The sequence below is a fragment of the Schistocerca cancellata genome, chromosome 2 (assembly GCF_023864275.1).
Source record: "Schistocerca cancellata isolate TAMUIC-IGC-003103 chromosome 2, iqSchCanc2.1, whole genome shotgun sequence".
NCBI lineage: Eukaryota > Metazoa > Arthropoda > Insecta > Orthoptera > Acrididae > Schistocerca > Schistocerca cancellata.
This window is the reverse complement of record NC_064627.1, coordinates 341,948,610-341,975,944: the sequence shown is the minus strand read 5'-3', so window position 1 is coordinate 341,975,944 and position 27,335 is coordinate 341,948,610. Positions and strand designations below refer to the sequence as shown.

Here is a 27,335-nt window from a genome sequence, read left to right as displayed (position 1 = left end):
AGCAGTTATAATGACTGACAACTCCATGAAATACGCTTGACGCCCCTTGAAAATCCTCCTCACAATTCTGATTTAATCCACGTTTGGGCAAAAGGTGTTAGGAAATAAAAATTTACTGAGAACAAAGCATTTGAGCGAATGGTATGTAATTCACTGTGAGTGCCCTTCTCTTATTTTTCTGGTGGAAAGCATCAAGAAACTGTCTACTCAGTTGCTACTGGATTACTGGATTCTGGGATGCTGTGTAGATCATTATAACTGTTTGTGTACAAGCATCTGCAAACATTTTTCTGTGTTTAACCAGTTCCAGTAGCAAGTTATACAGTATGCAACTTTTAATGTTGTCCCAATGTTTCATACTTTCAGGTTACCACTTTGTAAGGAGTGACAACACAATTTAATTTTTACATGTGGAAACACACTCATGAGCAACTGAAATGTAGAGAGTTGTTTTGATGGCACGAGATAACAAACAAACAAAAACACACAAATCCTTTTAGTATCATGCCCCAAGGAAAAGCGTGAAGCTTGTATCAGAGATGGTTGACCACAATAGACACCATGGTAAAGTGAACATGGATACTCTTAACTTCATGAAGTAGCACAGCCCGATCACTCACATGACATCGATGGAAACTGATATCCACAACAGTAGATAGCACAGCATGAGACAGTGACACTTTACTTCATATTTTGATGTCTTTGCATCTCTTACTCAGCAAACTGCACAGTTCACTTTTGCTAGAAATCAGTTTGATTTCTGAAAGCATACAGAAGGTTACTGTTTGATGGTGTAGTTTTTTAAGGACTTGGCATTTCTTTCTGATTACTGATAATTCTCTCATTGGACTGTCACACATTAAGGTTATGACCAGCAGCCATGTGAAGGAATAGGAAATGATTATTTTGTGCTCATCTACTGTAATAGCACTCTGTATGTGTCAGTGAATACACAATGGCCAGAAAAGTAGCGATGATGTCCTTGAGAGTACAACCTTCAAGCTACGGAACAAGCCTTATTAAAGCTATTGGATCAGTAGACAGAGTAGACAAACTCACTTAACCAGTAGCTCAGACAGCCATCTCAATTGCTGAAACATCAGCATATTTTGGCCAGACCACCCAGCATCATTCCAGTCATTTATTAACATGAAGTGAAGACTGGGATACATATGTTCACTGCCTCCATCAACATTAGGCCACATGCAAGATATCAGACATCAAGTACAAGCTGTTTATCAGCTGGGTTAAGTCCAAAATACCCCGGTTGTATACTTTGTTTGTATGGAAAGATGTCCGCCCCCGGTAGCTGAGTGATCAGTGTGACAGACTGTCAATCCTAAGTGCCTGGGTTCGATTCCCGGCTGGGTCGGAGATTTTCTCCGCTCAGGGACTGGGTGTTGTGTTGTCCTAATCATTCTCATTTCATCCCCTTCGATGTGCAAGTCGCTGAAGTGGCGCCAAATCGAAAGACTTGCACCAGGCGAATGGTCTACCCGTCGGGAGGCCCTAGTCACACGACATTAATAATAATTATTATGGGAAGATGTTGTCACCATGTCATTTGATGAACTTACAACAGTCAAAGAATTCTTATAGTGTCAGCCTGTTTGAAATTTGAACAATACCAAAAGCTATGCGATCATTCATATGCAGCATGAGTTGCTGATATTGACAGCCTTAACCAAAGATAGTTGATATTTGATAACATAACACGGAAGCACATGCCAAAACATTTATTTGGACTGTAGACATTTGCATCTCACCATATGACCAAGTTCAATGTGCTTCATTAAAGCTTTTAGATTTCACAGTGGAAGAAGTGTTCCAAGTCATACAATCATTCAAAATTCTGCAGACTGACGAATGCACATGCTAGCTCTCATAGAAGTAGCTCATATCACTTGCCAGCAACAGTGTTGTTTGCTTAGACTGTATGAAAACTGTTTTAATTACACGAGGAGTTCAACTGTTTCCACTGAAAATAAAAATGTTGAAACTGCAGACAAGAACAAGTTGCTATTATTTGTCTCCACTCTTGGCCACTGAGAGCACAACTAAGTACATAAATGTCATTAGACCACAGAAACTAGAGCAATATGCACCATTATGACAATCTTTAAATCTAACCATAGGTTCACACTTCGTACAGGGTGACAATTATTGAAATATATGAAAAAAGGGGTAAATCAGTTACAAACAACGGTGTGCACACACTTTATTCAACATGTTAATGTCACTACACATATTCAGATTTAGATTATGCATGTCATCATTGGCGATGATGTGGCGCAGATGAAAAGCAAAATTCTGCCTGACCCCCAGAAGTATCTGAACATCGATGCTGCTCATGACCTCCTGAATGGCTGTTTTCAGTTCAACAATGGTTTTGGGGTTATTCCTGTGCACTTTGTCATTAATATAGCCCCACAAAAGGAGTCACGTGTGTTCAGAGCTGGAGAATATGGCGGTCAATTGAGGGACAGGCCAGTGGCCTCTGGGTACTCCGGAGCCAGAATGCAGTGTCCAAAGTGCTTCTCCAGGACATCAAAACACTTTCCTGTTGCAATGGGGCCAGCTCCATTTTGCATGAACAACATATTGTTGAAATCAGTGTCGCTTTGGATAATGGAGAAGAAATCACCTTCCAAAACCTTCATGTACTGTTCGGTAGTCACCATGCCATCAAGGAATATTGTCCCTTTTTGCTGTCAGACACAGTTGAGCAAAATCTTGATAGTGAGTACACCTGCCCTCATGTTTCCATGCAATCCATCATCATACCATTGTCACATCCGAATGCTCCATAAATCTGGATATAGCATGATTCAATCACCTGGCAAACGGAAACCTGTAATGAAGCTCCTTCAAACTGTCTGGTGCTGACACACTATATCGCATGGGTATGTGTCATCTCTGTGTCCTTCACAGTGATCACACAACATCTGACTGTTCATAACCCTTATATACCATACCATGCCTGGTAACAGCACAAACAACACTAATGCACTCTGGTGGTTGTTTTACCTATCACACAGAATTGCTACTCTAAAGCTTGTGACAGGATACTTTCCGGGACTGGATCAGACTCTGAATGTGGCTCTCCAGTAGGGATACGACTTCCTCAAATCCTGCCCTGAAATGAGATCCATCCTTCATGAAATCCTCCCCACTCTACCAAGAGTGTCTTTCCGCCATCCACCCAACCTTCGTAAGCTCTTGGTTCATCCCTATGAAATCCCCAAATCACCTTCCCTACCCTCTGGCTCCTACCCTTGTAACTGCCCCCGGTGTAAAACCTGTCCCATGCACCCTCCCACCTTCCACCTCCAGTCCTGTAGCCCGGAAGGTGTACACGATCAAAGGCAGAGCCACGTGTGAAAGCACCCACGTGATTTACCAACTGACCTGCCTACACTGTGAAGCTTTCTATGTGGGAATGACCAGCAACAAACTGTCCATTCGCATGAATGGACGCAGGCAGACATTGTTTGTTGGTAATGAGGATCACCCTGTGGCTAAACATGCCTTGGTGCATGGCCAGCACATCTTGGCACAGTGTTACACCGTCCGGGTTATCTGGATACTTCCCACTAACACCAACCTATCAGAACTCCGGAGATGGGAACTTGCCCTTCAATATATCCTCTCTTCCCGTTACCCACCAGGCTTCAACCTCCTCTAATTTCAAGCTGCCGCTGCTCATAACCCACCCTTTCATTCAACAACATCTTTGCCTCTGTACTTCTGCCTCGACTTACATCTCTGCCCAAATTCTTTGCCTTTACATATGTCTGCTTGTGTCTGTATATGTGCGGATGGATATGTGTGTGTGCGCGAGTGTATACCTGTCATTTTCCCTCCTAAGGTAAGTCTTTCCGCTCCCGGGATTGGAATGACTCCTTACCCTCTCCCTTAAAACCCACATCCTTTCGTCTTTCCCTCTTTCCTGATGAAGCAACTGTTGGTTGCGAAAGCTCGAATTTTGTGTGTTTGTTTGTGTGCCTATCAACATACCAACGCTTCCGTTTGGTAAGTTACATCATCTTTGTTTTTAGATATATTTTTCCCAAGTGGAATATATATATAAAACTGTAAGAACATCTCTGAACCGCTCAACACCTCACGTAGTTCATGCCTAATCGGACATTCAATTTTGCCCGCAGACACATTATCTAACAGTATAGGTACCAAATCACCACAGTAGAACTCAGTTGATGTTAAATACCAGTTTCTTACATATCTAAAAGAGCTTGAATAAAGTATGATATATAATGATGCAGTCACATCTGTATATCCTGAGACACTAATTCACTGGTGGTCCACAGAAAAATTGCTCTAAGCAGCTTGGTTTTCATTGCAAATGTATCATCAGCAAATGCAACTATAAAAATATTTAAATAAACATCCTTTTCATGCAATGAAACGGAAACAAGTTAGCAAATTTTGCCCTAGGCCACTAGTGAAGCAGATTATCTTAATACACAGGTATAACTGGTTCACCAAATAATAACTGAAAGCCTCATCAGAACTTTGAAAACCCTGACATTGGTGCTTCCACTCCAAAATACTTATCGGAAATAAGAACCTGAAATATGGAAAGTCAACAGACTTATTTATAAAATATGCATCATTCACTGTTACTGTGTAAGATATGAAACCATTCTGAATTTGTAAAAATACAACTAGTGTATCAAGTAATTTAAGTACTCTTATACCTTATACTCACAAATGTCCTCAGTTTCAAAGAGGAATAAATGTTATAAAAAAACGAGATGACACAACAGAAAAAATCGTGTTTTCCTGATTTACCCACTGTCTTATCTGTCACCTTAGTGTCATAATAACATATAGTATATTCATATAAAAACGACAAATTATGGCATTTAGACTGCAAAGACAGTGTAAGAAGCAATGTAAGCAAGCAAAACACTTGTTTTTGTACAGGGCAATTCCACAAAACCAAAAAATTACTGTACCTAAAATAAAAAGAAAGAGCCTTAGTTAAAAATGCAAAAAAAAAGAAGTTATATCTGGTAGGTATAAGATTGAGTATTTGTTTCGTTAACATCACTATAAAAACAATCAATTTTTCTCAAATAATTAAACAGGACAGATAAAAAATCTACTCACCAAGTGGCAGCAGAACACACACATAAAAGGGGGTGTGGCCCCTTCTTCAGGCAGACGGGTTGAAGGGGAAGGAAGAAGGGGGAAAGAAAGGGCTGGAGAGGTCTAGGAAAAGGGGTAGATTTCAGGGAGCTGTTCTAGATGTGATGAGTGAGATTTCAGACAGAATGGATCACATTTCAGGGCATGATTTTATGAAGTCACGACCCTGCGAAGTAGCTTATTAATACATTCCAGACCAGAATAATACTGAGTCACCAGAGGTGTACTAGGAAGTTGTTTTTTGGAGAGATCATCAGCAGTATCAGGACAGCCTTTTGTCACCCTCCCAATCTCCGCGAAGTTCTTGTCAGACCCTATGCTCCTTCAGCTCCCATCTCCCTTCTCTATGGCTCCTACCCCCTGTGACCATCCCTGCTGCAAGACTTGCCCTAAGCACCCTCCTACCACCACCTATAGCAGCCCTGTAACTGGCAAAACATATACTATTAAAGGGAGAGCCACCTGTGAAACGACATGTCATATAGCACCTGTTGTGTAAACACTGTTCGGCCTTTTACATCAGCATGACTACCACCAAATTATCAATTAGGATGAATGGGCATAGGCAGAAGGTGTATATAGCAAGACGCAATATTCTGTTGCAGAGCATTCAAGTTGACAATCACAACATCGGTGCCTGTTTCACCACACGCACCATCTGGAGTCTTCCCCCAGACAGCAATTTCTCAGAGCTCTGCAGGTGGGAAGTAGTGCTACAATATGTCCTTCGTTCTTGCCACCCACCAGGCCTTAATTTATGTTAATTTCTTCCGTCTCAGCATTTCTTCACAGTAACTAGTCTTTCTTCGCTCTGTTTTAGTTTCTACATCTTTCAATTTCTTACCCGTCTATTTTTCACCACCTCTGTTATGTGCAATGCACTTAGCTTTTCACTCTTATTAACTAATGTATGTTTAAACAGTGATCTCTGTCCAGCATATTACCTTGTCTTCCACTTTTAAGCTCTCTGGTTTTCAAATCTGGTCCAATTCAGTCCCCAAAAATCCCACGCAATAAGTCTCCCCTGACCTGCAGTTCTGGGGGACTTTCCCGAAATCTACCCTTTTCCTAGACCTCTCCAGTCCTTTTCATTCACCCCTCTTCCTTCCCCTTCAACCCTTCTGCCTGAAGAAGGAGCCACTGGCTCTGAAAGCAGGGGGTGGGGGGAGGTTACATATGGTTTTTGTCCAATACCATGGTGGTGCGGCCTATGCATATGAGCCATACTTTGATAGCTTGCTGTTTGTACCTCCAGACTCAGTACTACCATTGTTTTTCTGGAGCTCATATTGCGCAATGAGAGCTTGTTCCTGAATTTTGGTATGTTCAATCATAACACAGAATGTTTTTGTTGAGGCTGCACACCACATAATAAGTTTTTTTCGTTTATTTTCACTTTATTTGAGATGAACCACTCCTTGGTCTTTCTGAATAGCAAATCTGATTCCAGGATTGCCTGTGTGTAATTATTTTCTTTGGCAATTTGAGTAGTGTTGGCAGCAAATTTTAGTGTGTGACCATCCTGGCTTAGATCAAGAAATCTAGCATGACTTCTGCGGACAAGCAATTATTTATTGCTGCAGCTAATGGCTAAGCTATTTCAGTGCTCTACATCTGCTCACAAACACCACAAGCCACCATATACTGCATGGCGAATGGTAACTTGTATCACTGCTAGTCACTTCCTTTCCTGCTCCACTCCCAAATAGAGTGAGGGGAAAACTGAGTGTCTATATGCTTCTACACCAGAGATACCAGTGGCATGGTGAGGATTTTGTCAGAAAGACTTTTGGCTGTAAACAGAGAAGTTTGTGCTTGTTTTATTGACTGGCAGAAGGCTTTTGATAGAGCCAACTGGACAAAATTGATGAGCATCCTTAAGGAGATAAGAATCACCTGGAGAGACCAAGGACTGATTCTCAACTTGTACCTGTGACAAAGAGACGGAACCTGTGACAGAACTACGGAGAAAATAACAGTGTAGAAAGACGACCAAGAGGCAGACAAGAATGTTGTCTATCGTGGAATCTGGTGAATGGCTGACAAGAGAAGCTTTGAAATGATAGGATGACTCATCAAAACTAACCAAACATCAAAGACAACTGCAACACATGATGAACCAGCTGGTGGAAACTGGAAGCAAATGTGGCATGCAAATTAACATCAAGAAATTAAAAGTGATTAAGATATCAAAATGGGAGAAACCTTTGACAATAACTGTCCACAACCAAGAACTGGAGAACGTGATGCAATTCAAATACTTGGGAAAAGCTTTCTTACAAAGCATGCCCACTGCACAAATGAAATTCGAGCAAAAAAAACTGCCACGGTTCAACAAGAATAGGACTCTGCTGACCAGCAAGTTGAGCTTAGATTTAAGGAGTAAAATGGCAAAGTGCTACATCTGGAGCATTGCACTGTGTAGAGACATGGACCATGAGAAAAATGCAGGAAAAAATATCTGCAAAGTTTTCAAATCTGGTGCTGGAGAAAAATAGAGAAGATCAAGTGGACAGACCAGGTGACAAAAGACTATGTACTGAGAACACGAGAAAAAACTATTATAAATACAACTCTTCAGTGGAAGTATAACGGGATCAAACACATACTTAGACATGAGGGGCTCATACATGATGTCATCACATGGAAAATCAAAGGAACTACAGGACAAGGATGATGAAGAAGAATTCAGCATCTGGATATAATGAAAGATGGCTGGAGAGACAGAAAACTAAAAGAAAAAATTGAAGACATTGAAAATTGGCATCAGAAATTCTCCAAATGAAGACATGGACCTGCCACTACACAGAATACTACATAATAATAACAATAATAATAATGAGCCACAATTCCTCTTATCTTGCATTCTGTCTGCAGATGATGTGGTTGCCTATAAGAAAGCAGCAATACTAAAAGATATTATCAATCTGCAAAATGACCTGCAGAGGATTCATGAATGGTGCAGGCTCTGGCATTTACCCTGATTGGGAATAAATGATAAACTATTGGTGGCAAACTGCTGGAAACTGTGTACTGTAAAATATCTAGGAGTAACTATCCAGAGTGACCTTAAGTGGAATGACTACATAAAACAAACAGTGGCAAAAGCAGATGCCAGACAGTTTCATATGCGGAATCTTACGGAATTGTAACTCATCCTTGAAGGAAGAAGCTTATAAGATGCTTGTTTGACCAATTCTTGAGTACTGTTTGTCAATACAGGATTCTTACCAGACTGACGGAAGAGATAGAGAAGATCCAATGAAGAACAGCGTGTTTCATCACAGGATCGTTCAGTCAGAATGAATGCATTACAGAGATGCTCAACAAACTCCAGTGGCAGACATTACAAGAGAGGCATTGTGCATCACAGAGAGATTTACTATAGAAATTTTGAGACAACACTTTCCGGGACGAGTCTTGACATATTACTACGTCCCACACACACCTTATGAAATGACCATGACAAGAAAATTTGAGAAATTAGGACTAATACAGGGGCTTACCAACAATCATCCTTCCCATATACCATTTGCAAGTGGAGCAGGGTGGGGGGATCAGTTAGTGTATCAGAACTACCATCTGCCACACTTGTGGAGTATGGTGTAGATGTGATGATGATGATGATGATGATGATGTTTGGTTTCTGGGGCGCTCAACTGTGCAGGTATCAGCACCCACACAAATTCCCTTTTGCTCAGTCCAATCTCGCCACTTTGATGAATAATGATGAAATAATAAGGACAACACAAACACCCAGTCATCTAGAGGCAGGTGAAAATCCCTGACCCCACTGGGAATCTAACCAGGGACCCTGTGCTCAGGAAGTGAGAACACAACAGCGAGATCACGAGCTGCGGACATGGTGTAATTGTGGTCCTTACATGTGATGTACATTGGTGGCAGAGGAGTTGTTGTGCAGTCTGTAGCAAATGCTGCTTCTCCAAATTTTATTGATAGTATTTCATGAAAAGAACATCTTCTTCCCTCTTCTCCATTTGAGTTCACAAAGCATTTACATAATAATAATATGTTCGTTGAACCCTCATGATGTTTTCTTAAGGATAGTGCTGGACACCCCATAAATATTTGCATTCTCTGGTCTGCAAGCTTTCACTATGCCATCAGGTTGCACTTTCTTACAATTTTCCATTACGCAGAGGATTTTATTTGTTTTGGTAGCAACAGAATATACACTGAAGTCTGGGATTTCACCTACAATGTTTCTAAACTTTAATACAGAAGGCATTAAAATCTTTGGGGTTCCAAGCAATTAAAGATTACTACATCTACATAAATACTCTGCAATTCACACTGAACTATTTCGAAGTTGATGATTAGAGTGTTGACACCTAAATTTTCAGATATCTGAGTATCCAGTTACGCTGGCTACTGATGCGATATATACAGGGATCGTATCAATCGCTTCCACATCAACTACAGCCTGAAGATGGTGCATTTAAGCGCCACAAATGGTTGCGACAAAATAAATAAAATCACGATGACGACTGTAGATGTTTTATTTTCTCACAATAGTAAATGGCCATAGTCCCTAAAACCTCCTGCCAAAAGGAGGACATACAAAAATTTGGCAGAGAGTTTGTAGACCACTTTCAAACTGTCTCTCAACAACTACACTTTTGAATAGCATTTAGGAAAAATGATTCAGTAGTAGTTGGCATTCCTACTCTGCGGCCACCCAATGGTGGACTGTTTCTGCCAACATGTAGAGATTGGAGCTCTTGCACCGACTGGCCTGAATGCACACTGTGCGTTACCAAATACAATAATTTCATACACATGATGATGGGATTTTAAAATCCTGAAACCGGTCGTGGTTTGAATAAATAATAAGTACAACTGAAAAGGACCTCTCTAAATTCAGTATCAAATTTATATGAGTTATCATGTGACTGACATTCAATGGATTTTTTTTTAAATACACATATGGAGGACCTGAGTGTTTTTATTGTTTAGAACCAACTGGCATATTTTATATGATTCAGATATCTTGTCGAAATCTTTTGCAATTCGTTTTGATCCTCTGATGGCTTTACTATATGGTAAATGACAGCATCATCTGTAAACAAACCAAACCCAAAATATCACTTCCGTTTGGCTAGATGACTTCTCACTAATCACTACGAACTGTGCATTTTCTGACAGGAAATCACAAGGGGTCGACAGAAGCGTGCGATCCCACGCGTCGGCTTTGACCCGTGACATAAGGGTGTTCTTGTGTGTGACGTCATGACGGCGCGGAGTTTGGTTTGTGAGTGTGGCGTGTTTGTAGATGTCGTCGTGTTGTGGTTTGTTGTGCTCTCTGATGGTATGTTTAGGATTTTCGTTTGTGTGGTGTAATGGGCTCAGTTTGCTTTTGCTCATTATCCAGAATTGTTTGAGTATCAACTGTGTCTGTAGTCGAATTCGTTTCAGTGAGTTAACAATTTTGTGTGAAGATTAATTTAGTGTTGTTCACTGTACATCGTGTGTAATTTTAGTAAAATTAATTGGTTGTTGTTTTTGTTCAGGAATGGATATGACGGATAAAATTAACAGTGCGCAGGTCAAGGGAAGTGTTCGATCGTAATGTGTGGCTGTGTACGTTGATATTGGTATCGGGAGATGGTTTTGAGCTATACAGGCCAAGGGAAGTGTTTGATCCTAATTTAAGAGATCGGAAGCTGCTGTTGAGCTATATAGGTCGAGGGAAGTGTCCGATTCCAGATGATATTGTGTTTAGTGGTATTTGGGGTGTTTTGTGATGTCAGTTTTTTTCGTCATTTTGTGTGGTTTTGTATGGGGGCGGGTGTCTAAATTTGTTTATATTTAGTTTGCCCCCACCCAAAAACACCCATTTCCCGCGCTTGTTCCATTAGTGTTATTAGGCTTTTTGTGGAAAGTGTGTGTGTTTGTTTTTCGATGTATTTTCGTCCTCATAATGTGTACATACTGACTTTATATGCGCCATATTGGAATTGTGGTTTATGGTCATTTCCGCCATGTTTGTGACATCATGGGTGAAAGCAGACGGGCGGGATCGGACGCTTCCGTATTTCCATCACAAGCCCAGTAACACAATTTAGATGATATTCTAATGACAGGCAATTCAATCAGAAGCCACTTGTTATCAACGTTACAAGCCTTCTGGAGATATAATAATATGGAATAAACTCAATATCACCTGTCAATAGCATTCATTACTTTGTGTGAAAAAAGAGCTAGTTATGCTTCCAAGAACGATATTTTCTGAACTAGTGCACATCATGCGTAGATCATTTTGAAGGGACTTCATAATTTTTTAACACAGCATATGTTCCAAAATCCTGCTACAAATGACAATCAATGACATGGGGCAGTAATTCTGTGGATTACTTCTATTTTTTTCCATGTGCACTGCTGTGACCAGTACATCTTTCCAGACTTTACATACGGATCTGATGTCGAGCGACAAGTAGTACATGATTGCAAGAAATAGATATCTATTTTATAATGGTACTCCAAAAGGAACCTAACTAGTATACAGTCTGGACTTCTAGTCCAGTGACTTCCAGTTACTTTGCTACACTGATGGTATCTTACTTCTAAATTACTACTGTTGGCAACCATTCTTGATTTCAATTCTGGTATATTTGTTGCACTTTCTTTGGAGAAGGAATCTATCATCACTATGATATTGCAGTGACTGTGTTATTCTGATTACATTACAAAGTTCCTTTGGACATGCATGCATCATGTTTATCTGCTGATACCGGGCAAGTGACTTCCAAGAACAATGTCTGACCTGTACAGGTATATACAGGGTTATTACAAATGATTGAAGCGATTTCACAGCTCTACAATAACTTTATTATTTGAGATATTTTCACAATGCTTTGCACACACATACAAAAACTCAAAACGTTTTTTTAGGCATTCACAAATGTTCGATATGTGCCCATTTAGTGATTCGGCAGACATCAAACCGATAATCAAGTTCCTCCCACACTCGGCGCAGCATGTCCCCATCAATGAGTTCCAAAGCATCGTTGATGCGAGCTCGCAGTTCTGGCACGTTTCTTGGTAGAGGAGGTTTAAACACTGAATCTTTCACATAACCCCACGGAAAGAAATCGCATGGGGTTAAGTCAGGAGAGCGTGGAGGCCATGTAAAGCCCTACACCCCATTGTGCTATTCCTGCTTTGACTCCTGACAGGTAGACCTTGTATTCTCCCACTTCCTGGCCTGGCGGCAGAAACCTGAAGTGCAGCTTCAGCCGAACAAAACTTTATGAGTTTTTCTACGTATCTGTAGTGTGTCGTGACCATATGTCAATGAATGGAGCTACAGTGAATTTATGAAATCGCTTCAATCATTTGTAATAGCCCTGTACATAATGGATGTACAAGTTTGGGTCGTAGACGCATGATTGAAAACATATGGAAGTTTGAGTCTGGCCATGAATTGTGCAGGGATAGCTGAATGGTAAGGCGACCTCTCGCGATAAGCATAAAATCCAAGTTCGAGTCCCAGTCTGACACAAATTTCACTGTCGTCATTCCTGACAGTAGCCCTTATTCGCAATTGCGAATTCATCTGATGGGAATCTGTCACTGTTCTTCTTATCTTCATCTACTCTCTTTACACATACTGTTTTGGCCTTTAAGTAATTACACTGAAGCATGTATTTTGTTTCCAAGACTATGGCTGCCTTTGAATAGTCATTCAAGACTAGAACAACACTTTTACATCAGCTAGTTCAGCTGTGTACCACATCTTTCCTCAGACAATTGCTTTTCCTGTCTTTTGAGCTGAATATAATTTTTATTAGGCATCACTATGAACACGTCATCCAACATGGTTAACATTGTATGGAATAGACAGTTTAATGTGTCAATGCCAGAGAATACAACACAGCAGCTTTGACTGCATTTAGTTTTCCCTTTGCAATAACTCCTCTGTGAAATGTATAATCTGTTTGTCATGTATTTGACTGCTGATTTCTTGTACTCCTCATACGCAGCTCCATAATGTAGTGTGACTAGGACCTCCTGTCGGGTAGACCATTCGCCAAGTGCAAGTCTTTCGATTTGACACTACTTCGGTGATTATCGGCTGAATGGGGATGAAATGATGATGAGTAGGACAACACAACACCCAGTCCCAGAGCAGAGAAAATCTACAACACAGCCAGAAATCAAACCAGGGCCCTTAGGATTGACATTCTGTCGCACTGACCATTCAACTACCAGGGGCGGACAGCTCCATAATTAATGCACTGTAATCAAATACACTTATTTTGTAATCACAGCAATGTATGTTTGTGATAATGATGTCCAGACAGCTATCACCTCTCACCGGAAGTCTGTTTGCTACACAGAACCCATATCGTTAATACTAAATTTAAGAGAGCTCTATTTTTTCCACTTCCATCATCTATGTGTACATTCAAATCACAACTCACTCCTGCAGTTGATCTAAGACGTGTCAAATGAAAAATAACATTAGGCCTACATTTTCATGACAGAAGTTTTCAACAGGCCCATTAGGTAAAAGGTACACAGAAAAAAATAGCCGTATTTATATCTACTAACTCTAAAGCAACCACTTATAAATCCAATTCTAAAGTAGGAATTCTTTAAGTCTATTTCCCTCATATTGAGATGTGTGATGACATATGCGCACACATCACCATGGATGGTAGTTGATCGGTATCAAGAACGAATCATCTCAAGATATTCAACAGATCTGTAGCACTCTCATCCTTTAGCTAACCAGGCTCCACATACACCACATCTGGTTTCAAGCCTCCTACAAATACTGAAAACAGATCACATTTGCAACAAATGTTCAAGGGTTTCTTGCCATGTAAGATTGCAGTTGAGCGCAGCATTTTGCTCATACTGTGATCTCATACGGTACAGTAAGAAATACATCAAGACTTTTATTACACTGACACATTGCAAATATCTCTGTAGACACATATCACACCTGGCTTACAGGCAATGTCCATTGACACATGGTATAATCATGGCCACATTATTTGGGTACAAGTTCTGTTGATCTCTTCTAGTAATGGTTGAGTTCATTCTACTGTACCATGCTCTCAATCAGAAAACTGTGCTATACCTCACTGAAACAACTGTTCAGTGCAATGGCCTCACAATAAAAAGTCTTTAGTTACAAAACTTAAAATGCAGATATCTAGTACTTCTGTAACACTAAGAAACACATCAATTATTCACTCAGACATGTGGTCAGTGCAATGGCCTCTCAATAAAAAATCTTAAGTTACAACAGTTAAAATGTAGATATCTAGTACTTCCGTAAAATTAAAAAAAGACATCAACTATACACACAGAGAAATACATTAGTCACACATACACGTGTCAGACAGATAAATTGGCAAGTAATCAGCATTTGTTCTGAACAACTTCATATTTTTTTTATTTGTTTTATTTCAGTCGGAAATATACTTAAAACTGGAAATATCATGTACTTGAACTTTCAAAGTAACATTTCAGCTGGTTTTTCTGTGCAGAATGTCCTGATGACAAATAAATAAATAGTTTACTTTCAAGTGCCTAGTAGCACATTACAGAAGAATGGTAATTACAGTAACAGATGATTAAATGAGAGAAATTTTCATTTTCTACACTTTTTGGAGAACGACGAAAACACAAATAAATACTATTTACCGAACCACATTAAATTGTTATAGTGGTTTAGAGCTGTTTGTCTACGCTGCTACAGAGTATTATGAAAAAAGTAGTTCAAATACTACTTTTGTGGGGATAGTTTTGGTCAAATCTTTATTTATAGCTGTATTCGGTGGTAAAATTCGATGTGTGTGTGTGGCTTGCTTTGCGATTGTACTGTAAGCGAGAAAGAAGTTCCTCCGGACACAACTGTCGGAGATTAAGGTGTAACACTAAAAAATATACCATCATGAGTATAAACACGGACGCTGTAGTTTGTAGTGCACGGTGGCATCATCTTCAAATCACGTATATTTTTGGCAGTTGATGAAAACAGCGCTACCGATCACTTACAAACATTAGGCAAACACGACGTTAATCACGTTACTCTAATCAGAACATCCAAGCCAACCACTCAATAAATGAAAACGTAAAATGATAATATTCGAACAATACTTTCAGTCATTTATTTCACTCTCCGTACGAACTTTGTTTGCTGCCAGTACAAAAATGGTAATGACAAATTTAATGTGGAGGAAACAGCAAATGAGGTAAGTGCAACATTCCGTACAATTCTCATGAAATCTGGTCATAGTCTATCAACTTCCCCTATTGTCAAGTTCGCAAACACACAACAGGTGTCAGCTGGTATTGTTGACACACAAATACTTTGCCTCTATCGTTTCATATATTATTCACAGGAAATTGCATTGCACGCAAATATAGTATTTATACATCACCTGCTCGGCTCGCTATGAGTCATTTATAATTTTGCAAACGGCTGACAAATTTGCCGTGACTCCTAATCAACAAATTTACTAAGCAAATAGCAGAAATTTCGAATAGAACTTTAATAAATAACATCTGTGGAACCACTATGCCGCAGAGAGCTAAGACGACGTGGAGGGGATAGTGCTAAACGCTGTGTCGCTTCCATTCTCGCGTAGTATAAAACCGAAATCATTTCCCACTTGTTAATATTTGAACTCTTTTTCAGAAGAAAACTGATTCGAAAAATATCCCAAGTGTTGCGCAAACAAAGCGAGCAACAAAATAAAGATTAAGAACACACGAAAGCATAAAATGAATGAGTGCAGCGATGATAGGTCAACTTCTTACGGCCCGTCCACAGGCAACGATTTGTCTGCGCAAATGTCTGCGCACATAACATCTGCGCAGACAGATCGTTGCGTGTGAACAGAACATTTGCACCAAACTGAGGTGTGTGCAAACCTGGAAATTGGAGTTGGAGGTTTGAGCAAAACCTCTCAAACCTGTGGGTTCAAACCGCATCTGTGCAGACAAGTTGGAGCGTGTGGACCGGAGATCGCCGCAAATCTGGCGCGAAACAGCTGTTTGCTCAGTCTAGTGTTTGTATTTGTGCGCACAGGGCATTAAAATAGCTGATACTCTTCAGTTTGTGAGTTTGTAAGTGAATTCATTGAAATATATAGAAACCATCCATGTTTGTGGAAGATTAACAGTGACCGAGACGAAAAGACAGCAATTGAAAAATTGCGGACAGTTGACGCCTCGGCCAACAGAGAAACAGTAATAAAAAAAATAAATTCGTTGCGAACTGTTTACCGAAAAGAGTTATCCAAAGTTCAGAAATCTAGAAGATCTGGTGTATGAGTTTTGTATCCTGGAACAAAAGTTTGTAACAGGTTGCTTCTACACAGTAGCGAACTGAAAATGCCTACTCAGAAACAAAGTAAAGCATAGCTCATTGGCCATGTAGGTATATAATCTCTAATAATACAGGCCTACTGTGTTTTAAACACGCCTACAACACCAAAAATATAATCTGTAACTTGACAGACGTAATTTACTTGACTTGCTTTCATGAACTCATCCTTCAGGACAGCGTAAATAGCTTCACATGTGTTGGGTATTATTTCACTCAACGCTTGTTTCGATATTGCAGTTGAAAATTCCAAATCCTTGTAGCCCCTTCCTGTTGCTAGGAATTTTAATGTTACCCCCAGCCGTTCATGAGGAGAAATTGCCCTTCTCATACAAGTATTTTTTCTCATAATATGAGATAATTATAAGTTTCGACATCCATCAGCAAATAATTTCGCCAGTCGTTAGGTTCGCCCTGCAACTCTCGCAATAAATTTACGTGAGAAAACTGCTGTCGCTTTAGCAGCCACTGTCTACACCATTTTGACCGCTTTCTGTTTCCTGCGGTTGGTCTGAATGTTTTTTGCATCACAAGTTGCAAACACAGACCACAACAGAACTTCCTCCACTTCTATATTTCAAAATAACTGAATTAAATTTTTGACGTTTATGGGGAGCGTAGTCGCTTGCCACTGCTATTCCTTTTCTACACCGACAGATGGCGGGCGAGTAGTAGATTGGGGTTTGTGTGGTGTGAACACATCACAATTGGAGCGATCTTTCGCATGTACAGACATCTGCGCCGATGTCTGCGCAGACAGAACGTTGCGTGTGGACCGGGCTTTATGTTAGCTGATGATACCACTCTCACGCCATCCATGCCAACATCAATACCTTCTTACAGAGAACTTTCATGTTCCCTTCTTTTCACGACCTGTTCCAGTACCACCATTTGAAATGGGTTCTGCTTGAACGTTAAGGCCTGTCCACACGCAACGATTTGTCTGCGGTGCATTTATGAGATGTTGCGCAAAACTAGAAGTAGCAGTTCGAGATTTGAGCGAAATTGCACAAGTCTGTGGGTTCCAATCACATCTGCGCGGACACGCTGGGTTTGTGGACAGGAGTACACCGCAAATCTGGCCCTTAAACGTGTTTGAGTCACTTGTTTGTTCACTCAGCTGTTTCACGTCATGTCTGCAGAGTGAATTTTAAAATGGCAGATACACGTCAGTGTTCTAGATTGCTCATTGCCGGATTTATCGAGATGTATAGGAGTCACACACGTTTGTGGAAATTTAAAAGCAGGGAGTACAGCAATAGGGGTAAGAAGGCAGCTACTTATAATTCTTTAACAGAGGAAATAACGAGCGGTTGATCCTGCGGCAAACAGGGAAACGGTAGTTAATTTTTTTTAAAAATTCGTTGTATGTTGTTTACCGCAAAGAGCTAAGCAAAGTAACGGAATCTGCTCGATCCTGTGTTTGCTAGCACACTTTCAGTAAGTACTGTCCTATTCCATAATCTAATGTGAGTTGTGACAGGGTGGCAAAAAAAAAAAAGAAAAAGTGAAGACCTATTTGTCCTAAAGAAGAGTGTAGTCAGGATATTGTGTTAAATTGGTAATGGAAAACCTTGGAACAGTGCCTTCTGGGATGTAGTTGTTATTACACTTCCTTACTTCCTACTATAATTTGCAGTTTAAGTGATGGAACCATTTTAACCTCCGTAGGCTCTCAGTTTTATTCCTTTAATGCACAATGCATGAAAAAGTGACACACACATCACCAGTGTCATACATCTGATAACGAACAAAGGCCGAAACTGACCAGAAATGTAACTTACATGTATGGCACATTAAAGGAATAAAACTAACAGCCAGTGGTGGTTAAAATGCTTCCATCATTGAGACAAAACATTGAGGCTGTACACCTGTACAACAAGAAAAAATAATTTGTGGTTCATAACAAGAGTGATTTAGAGCTGAACAGCGGAATTCACTACCACAGTACTACAAGTATAACTTTTCAGATATTTTATGAATCCTTGTTTAGAGATTAGAATGGAATTTTTATTCTTGTGTAAATGTTGGTAGTAGACTTCAACCAGGGAACTGAAAATCTCGACTTGAAAACGAACTGGACTATAGCTCACTGGCAACATATATAACTTCTAAGATGTCAAACAAATCTCCAACTGTAAAAATTTGATATGTAACTTTTCAGAACTGAGATACAGCAATTTACTTGCCGTCACGAAATCATGACGGCGTAAACAGCTCATATGTGTTGTATATGATTTCACACTATACTTGTTTTGAAACTGCAGTAGCAAATTTCAGATCCGTTTCGCTCCTATTTCCAGAATTCTTAACGCCATTGTCAGCTAACACTGTGGAGAAATTGCTTTCTTCATACAAGTTTTTTCCATATTGTGCTAGGAGTTATGAGTCTCAGAAGATAATTCTGAAATTCTAGATCCATACTCAAATAATTACCCCAGTCGTCCAGCTTGCTCTTCAATTCGTGAAGTAAATTTATGAGCGAAAACAGCATTTTATTTGCTTTTTATTTTTTGCAACACAAGTTGCGACCACAGAGCATAATAGAATTTGCCCCATTTCCGAATACATGAAATAAACTTTTAGGTTACCATACGAGTGTGCAGTCATTTGCCACTGAAATATCTTTCTAATGCAGACAGATGGCAGGCGATCAGTAGATTGGAACTTCTGTCTCATAAAGATAGCATATTTGTAGCAATTTATTGCATGCATAGACATTTGCGCAAATATCTACATCTACATCTACATTTATACTCCGCAAGCCACCCAACGGTGTGTGGCGGAGGGCACTTTACATGCCACTGTCATTACCTCCCTTTCCTGTTCCAGTCGCGTATGGTTCGCGGGAAGAACGACTGTCTGAAAGCCTCCGTGCGCGTTCTAATCTCTCTAATTTTACATTCATGATCTCCTCAGGAGGTATAAGTAGAGGGAAGCAATATATTTGATACTTCATCCAGAAACGCACCCTCTCGAAACCTGGTGAGCAAGCTATACCGCGATGCAGAGCGCCTCTCTTGCAGAGTCTGCCACTTCAGTTTGTTAAACATCTCCGTAACGCTATCACGCTTACCAAATAACCCTGTGACGAAACGCGCCGCTCTTCTTTGAATCTTCTCTATCTCCTCCGTCAACCCGATCTGGTACGGATCCCACACTGATGCGCGATACTCAAGTATAGGTCGAACGAGTGTTTTGTAAGCCACCTCCTTTGTTGATGGACTACATTTTCTAAGGACTCTCCCAATGAATCTCAACCTGGTACCCACCTTACCAACAATTAATTTTATATGATCATTCCACTTCAAATCGTTCCGCACACATACTCCCAGATATTTTACAGAAGTAACTGCTACCAGTGTTTGTTCTGCTATCATATAATCATACAATAAAGGATCCTTCTTTCTATGTATTCGCAATACATTACATTTGTCTATGTTAAGGGTCAGTTGCCACTCCCTGCACCAAGTGCCTATCCGCTGCAGATCTTCCTGCATTTCGCTACAATTTTCTAATGCTGCAACTTCTCTGTATACTACAGCATCATCCGCGAAAAGCCGCATGGAACTTCCGACACTATCTACTAGATCATTTATATATATTGTGAAAAGCAATGGTCCCATAACACTCCCCTGTGGCACGCCAGGGGTTACTTTAACGTCTGTAGACGTCTCTCCATTGATAACAACATGCTGTGTTCTGCTTGCTAAAAACTCTTCAATCCAGCCACACAGCTGGTCTGATATTCCGTAGGCTCTTACTTTGTTTATCAGGCGACAGTGCGGAACTGTATCGAACGCCTTCCGGAAGTCAAGGAAAATAGCATCTACATGGGAGCCTGTATCTAATATTTTCTGGGTCTCATGAACAAATAAAGCGAGTTGGGTCTCACACGATCGCTGTTTCCGGAATCCATGTTGATTCCTACAGAGTAGATTCTGGGTTTCCAAAAACGGCATGACACTCGAGCAAAAAACATGTTCTAAAATTCTACAACAGATCGACGTCAGAGATATAGGTCTATAGTTTTGCGCATCTGCTCGACGACCCTTCTTGAAGACTGGGACTACCTGTGCTCTTTTCCAATCATTTGGAACCTTCCGTTCCTCTAGAGACTTGCGGTACACGGCTGTTAGAAGGGGGGCAAGTTCTTTCGCGTACTCTGTGTAGAATCGAATTGGTATCCCGTCAGGTCCAGTGGACTTTCCTCTGTTGAGTGATTCCAGTTGCTTTTCTATTCCTTGGATACTTATTTTGATGTCAGCCATTTTTTCGTTTGTGTGAGGATTTAGAGAAGGAACTGCAGTGCGGCCTTCCTCTGTGAAACAGCTTTGGAAAAAGGTGTTTAGTATTTCAGCTTTACGTGTGTCATCCTCTGTTTCAGTGCCTTCATCATCCCGGAGTGTCTGGATATGCTGTTTCGATCCACTTACTGATTTAACGTAAGACCAGAACTTCCTAGGATTTTCTGTCAAGTCGGTACATAGAATTTTACTTTCGAATTCACTGAACGTTTCACGCATAGACCTCCTTACGCTAACTTTGACATCGTTTAGCTTCTGTTTGTCCGAGAGGTTTTGGCTGCGTTTAAACTTTAAGTGAAGCTCTCTTTGCTTTTGCAGTAGTTTCCTAACTTTGTTGTTGTACCACGGTGGGTTTTTCCCGTCCCTCACAGTTTTACTCGGCACGTACCTGTCTAAAACGCATTTCACGATTGCCTTGAACTTTTCCCATGAACACTCAACATTGTCAGTGTCGGAACAGAAATTTTCGTTTTGATCTGTTAGGTAGTCTGAAATCTGCCTTCTATTACTCTTGCTAAACAGATAAACCTTCCTCCCTTTTTTTATATTCCTATTAACTTCCATATTCAGGGATGCTGCAACGGCCTTATGATCACTGATTCCCTGTTCTGCACATACAGAGTCGAAAAGTTCAGGCCTGTTTGTTATCAGTAGATCCAAGATGTTATCTCCACGAGTCGGTTCTCTGTTTAATTGCTCGAGGTAATTTTCGGATAGTGCACTCAGTATAATGTCACTCGATGCTCTGTCCCTACCACCCGTCCTAAACATCTGAGTGTCCCAGTCTATATCTGGTAAATTGAAATCACCACCTAAGACTATAACATGCTGAGAAAATTTATGTGAAATGTATTCCAAATTTTCTCTCAGTTGTTCTGCCACTAATGCTGCTGAGTCGGGAGGTCGGTAAAAAGGAGCCAATTATTAACCTAGCTCGGTTGTTGAGTGTAACCTCCACCCATAATAATTCACAGGAACTATCCACTTCTACTTCACTACAGGATAAACTACTACTAACAGCGACGAACACTCCACCACCGGTTGCATGCAATCTATCCTTTCTAAACACCGTCTGTACCTTTGTAAAAATTTCGGCAGAATTTATCTCTGGCTTCAGCCAGCTTTCTGTACCTATAACGATTTCAGCTTCGGTGCTTTCTATCAGCGCTTGAAGTTCCGGTACTTTACCAACGCAGCTTCGACAGTTTACAATTACAATACCGATTGCTGCTTGGTCCCCGCATGTCCTGACTTTGCCCCGCACCCGTTGAGGCTGTTGCCCTTTCTGTACTTGCGCACGGCCATCTAACCTAAAAAACCGTCCAGCCCACGCCACACAACCCCTGCTACCCGTGTAGCCGCTTGTTGCGTGTAGTGGACTCCTGACCTATCCAGCGGAACCCGAAACCCCGCCACCCTATGGCGCAAGTCGAGGAATCTGCAGCCCACACGGTCGCAGAACCGTCTCAGCCTCTGATTCAGACCCTCCACTCGGCTCTGTACCAAAGGTCCGCAGTCAGTCCTGTCGACGATGCTGCAGATGGTGAGCTCTGCTTTCATCCCTCTAGCGAGACTGGCAGTCTTCACCAAATCAGATAGCCGCCAGAAGCCAGAGAGGATTTCCTCCGATCCATAGCGACACACATCATTGGTGCCGACATGAGCGACCACCTGCAGATGGGTGCACCCTGTACCCTTCATGGCATCCGGAAGGACCCTTTCCACTTCTGGAATGACTTCCTCCTTTATGCACACGGAGTGCACATTGGTTTTCTTCCCCTCTCTTGCTGCCATATCCCTAAGGGATATGCTGCACAGACAGATCGTTGCATATGGAAAGACCTTTGCAGCCAATTTCGTCAGCTGTGACTCGACCTCTAGAATAAATTGCTTCCATCCTCTGATTGAATGTGAAGTTTGTGTTTCCATCACAGTCTAACATACCTGTACCATTGTGTCGTCTATCATTTGCTGTCACTAAATACAGGAGTTTCATATACTCATTGCCAGCTGTGTACATCAATTTCATTTCCATCATCACAACATGCAAATTACCAAAGTGGTGTCAACTAAAAAGTCTTGCACTAGGTTGCTGAACTCCTCGAAAGGAAACTCGTGGCCATAATAACCCATATGCAGATTTCATCTCTAGTATAGCAATAGACACTTAGATAAAATCAGAATTAGTGACATCAAGGATCCGTGTATGGTCCTTCGTTGTGCCTACACGTCGAATCACACTGAAGGAATGGAATGATATTTCAAAACAATCCACAATGAATTTCAAATGGCGACATTAACACAGGAAGTTAACTGAATGGCACATCAACTTACAGGTATCCCGGAAAGAAAGTTTTGACGTTGATGTTGACAGTGGGAAAGTTAGTGCCATTGTCTACTAAACCAGAAATAAACCTATTCTCACTGTGTTCACTCATGTTGCAGTAGGATATTTTGTGTTTTGTTTTCTTTACACATTATTCGATGAGAACTCGAAAATTTTTCCTGTGAGTGTCCTTCCAGAAAAGAGATCAAATATCTAAAATATGAAAAAAGCAAACCTACACTTTGCATGACTGAGAACATAATTAATAGACAAAATTCACTACCACAACAGAAGAGGTGGCCATGGCGGCCACGATCAACAAGTTGAGCATTAGATTTCTTACCTGGAATTCTAGGATTCATTGATGGATAGCATGAGCGCGGATTCATTCAACCCAGCATTAAATGAGTACCAGGGGTTTTTGTTAGGACGAAAGGCGACCTGGACGATAAGTCCACCGTCCTCCCCTCTTACTACCAAAGCAAAGAAAGGGTGCACTTTACACTTACTATCAAGTCTATAGCTCTGTCACAGGCTTGCGCCACAAACTTTACTTATATATAGCGGGTGGCTATAACTAAAAGTTCCCTATTTAACACATTATAACACAGAAACTAGTTATTGTATGAGAAATGAACTTGGTAGCATTAATTCAAGGACATGAGGAAGAGAAAAAAATGAAATGTACGTGTGGTATTGTTAGGCAGGAGGCCCCATCTGGGGAAGTTTGGGCACCAAGTGCAAGTCTTATTTCAGTCGATGCCACATTGAGTGACTTGGGAACCGGAATGAGGATGAAATGATGATGAGGTCAACACAACACCCAATCCACGAGCAGAGAAAATCTTCAAGCCGGCCAGAAATCTAACCCAGACCCGCAACATGGGAGGCAAGCACATTACAACTCAGCTAAGCAGGCGGACATGGGGAAGAGAAATAATGCAGAATCAATTCAACAGAAACACTTTTAATATGCTGCTATGGTACATCATACCATTACACACCGGCACTATTACTGCTACAAAAGGCGCCCATCATTGTCCAGAAGAGTCTGAATGAGCAGGATTGCATTCTGCTCAACAGAACAAAGCATGCCCTTGGGTATGATGCCTACTTCTTTTGATACGCTGCACTTCAGATCAGCACATTCGTGAATGTTCACCTGCCCTTCAGGTGGCCCCACAACAAGAAATCAGGGAGTGAGATCAGGTGATTGTGCCGGACAAGCATTTGGAAACGATCGGCCAATAATTCGATCATCTCCAAATGTATTTCAGGGAAACAAGTGAACTTGACAAGCAAAGTCCGACAGGGCCCCACCATGCATGAAAACTGTTGTGTTCAACGTGTCTCACTCCTGTAGGGCGGGTATGACATGTTGGTAAAGCATATCACAGTAATGCTGGCCAGTCACACTCACATCTTTGGTCATAGAGCGCCAATCTGTTCAGAAAAAAATGGGCCAAAGATGAAAGCAACCGTAAAGCCACACCATACGTTGACACCCACCAAAAAGTGGACCTTCATGCATAGTACTTCGAGGTCAAGATTCCCACATTCGGCAATTCCCACCAGAGAAAAATGACCTTTGTCTATGTATAGGATAGTCCAGGGCCAGCCTCCATCAACTTCAATCCTTGTGAGAAAGCAGAGAGTGAAATCAACACGTCATTGTGCGTCCAGTGGTGCAAGCTGCTGTAGAATATGGATCTTGTATGGATATAATTTGAGAATGGTTCGAAGCACCTTCCATACGGTGGACCACAGGTTGTGCAACCGTCTTCACACAGCACACACACTGCCTGATGATCAAGAATTGCGTGCAACATTGTCTGCCATAGCAACAGCTATTCCATCAACTGTCTGTGGTGCAACCGGTCGTCAGCCTCTTCCCAGAGCAGCGCCCGGTTCTCTAATTGATTCTAACGTCTTCATCATGTTCCACACAGCAGATGGAGAGAAAGGACCCTTCCGTAATAAACCTATCAGCCAGCGATATTCTTGAAGTGCAGCTAGAGCATACTGTTGTTTTGACAACAGAGCTTCACCAATAGTGTCCTACTCCTTTTATCCAGGCTCATGTTGACACATCAACAAGTGCATTGTGACTAGTCAGGTGTATGAGACTATGAATCGCGATGACTGATCACAGAACCTGCTGGCCATAGTTGGAACTGGGTGGTGGCACTGTCATGCATTGGAATCATGCAACCCTGCTCTGGACATTAATGTTATCAATTAATGCTACCAAGTCTGACACTTGTATGGTATTTAGTTTCTGTGTTATAACATGTTAAATAGGGGAAGTTTAATTATAACTGCCCAGTGTGTGTGTGTGTGTGTGTGTGTGTGTGTGTGTGTGTGTGTGTGTGTGTGTGTGTGTGTGTAAAAGGAGAGTATGGGGGAGAATAGGTTAACAGCTGATGTTACCTAACAAGCCCAACATTTCTGAAATGGTGTCAACACCAAAATTTTCCTCCTCGGTACCTTTCATCCTAATCTGTTGTTGACCTGTGTATATAGCAGAACTGAAATGCATTGTGAAATGTTTCAAGCTTTTGTTCCATCAAATATATGTATATTGATCTTAATGTACATTAACCTAAGCAACAGGATTGTTGTTAACTTTTGACTAGACGTATCACATACAATACCATACTTCTCATAGAAAGACAGAACCTCTAACTATATTTTTTTTCAAATAATAAACAATAAGGTTTCATTTGTTGGTTTAGAAACAGAACACGACCAGATTTGTAAAACCAACATATTAGACACAATGAAATGACTTAGTATGGTCAATTGAGGTACCTTTGTACCACTTTTCTCCATTTTTTTTGAAAATACTGGACACAAAACAAGTCATATATCAAAACAGACGTTGTAACATTTTATATTTATACTTACTGAGGGCTTAGTAAATTGAAAGATAGTGAAATAAGTTGAAATATTGGGATTGACCTCTTAATATATATACATAGACATTCTCCAGAATTTAAAGGCCAAATTACCGATGAATGTTTGTGAGAAATTATTAGACATATCGGAAACCAATAGAGAACAATTAGTCCCTATTGTGGACTCACTAGATCTGGTACAAGAATACATGAGAACTCACATTCAACAAAATGGATTTAATTCACACACTGTGGGACCAAAGTACCTGCCTATAGTAATCAGGAGCCACATGAGCAAAATACGTATATGCCAGACAAGAACAATGCTACAAATGAGTTCAGAAGGAATGGACAGCCAAATTAACATGGGAATAACTTTCAGTCCAACAGGCGCAGGCAAAATCGATATGAACTACAGCTTAATCCTGTTTGCACTCAAAATTAAGAGGTACAGCAATGGAACAAAGACACGACCCCACCGAAGCATAATACTGATTCGAAGGTGCTACCACCCGTCCTTACTGAAATAGTCGAGGATGCCGATTGTAACGACAAGCAGAACTCGTCAAACTAGAGCCACCTGCATTATGCCCCAGTGGAAGACCTACAACATGGGACAGGGGCCAATAGAGATCCATCCAGTTTTTTTCGATATAACAATGACGAAGATATATATGGGAGGCATTCAGTGCAGGTATTCATCGCTGTAAACAGGACTAGCGTATGGCTTCCCAATCTGCTATATGGGCCAAAATGGAGGACAATCCTTTTAGTATTTTGACTGATACAGGAGTTTCAGTAAACATTATATTAGCTAACTTTATTCACACGACTTTCGTGAAAACAAAACTGTTAGTCTTCCCAGTCACTAATCACAGAATTATAGGACCTCTATTCAAGAGATCCAGGAATGTCTGGATCCAGACGTACATAATAATTAAACTAGGAAATGGGAAAATGTAGCAGAAGAATGCACGTTCCTAGTGGTTGAATACATTTTGGGCTGGAGTTTATCCAAGAAAGGGAAGTGAAATCGACTATTCTATGGGCCCTACCTCCTTCTGGATCGAAGGAGCTGTAACCTAGATTGACTTACTACAACAAAAAGGAAGTCATAGATGAAACTGTCGCCATAGCCGGATATTTCTTGCATTTAAGCAAACTCGGTAGTACCGAAAGTTTCCAGTATGTGCCATGCAAGAACTTGGTGAAGAAGCACGAGTGCAGCAGAAGTTACAAGAACCCAAGAACTTCACTTCTCCACAGAT

General features: G+C 40.9%; 1 protein-coding gene across 1 annotated transcript in view; it reads right to left on the bottom strand.

Annotated features, from left to right (window-relative positions):
- The window catches only part of LOC126161732 (interleukin-1 receptor-associated kinase 4-like), a 125,413-nt gene extending 109,457 nt beyond the window's left edge, over nucleotides 1-15,956 (bottom strand). Inside the window, exon 1 of the mRNA XM_049917766.1 lies at nucleotides 15,591-15,956. Within this exon, the coding sequence (XP_049773723.1) occupies nucleotides 15,591-15,613 (23 nt within the window). The 5' untranslated portion in view covers nucleotides 15,614-15,956. The remainder of the gene's footprint in view (nucleotides 1-15,590) is intronic.
- Nucleotides 15,957-27,335: the final 11,379 nt, after the last annotated feature.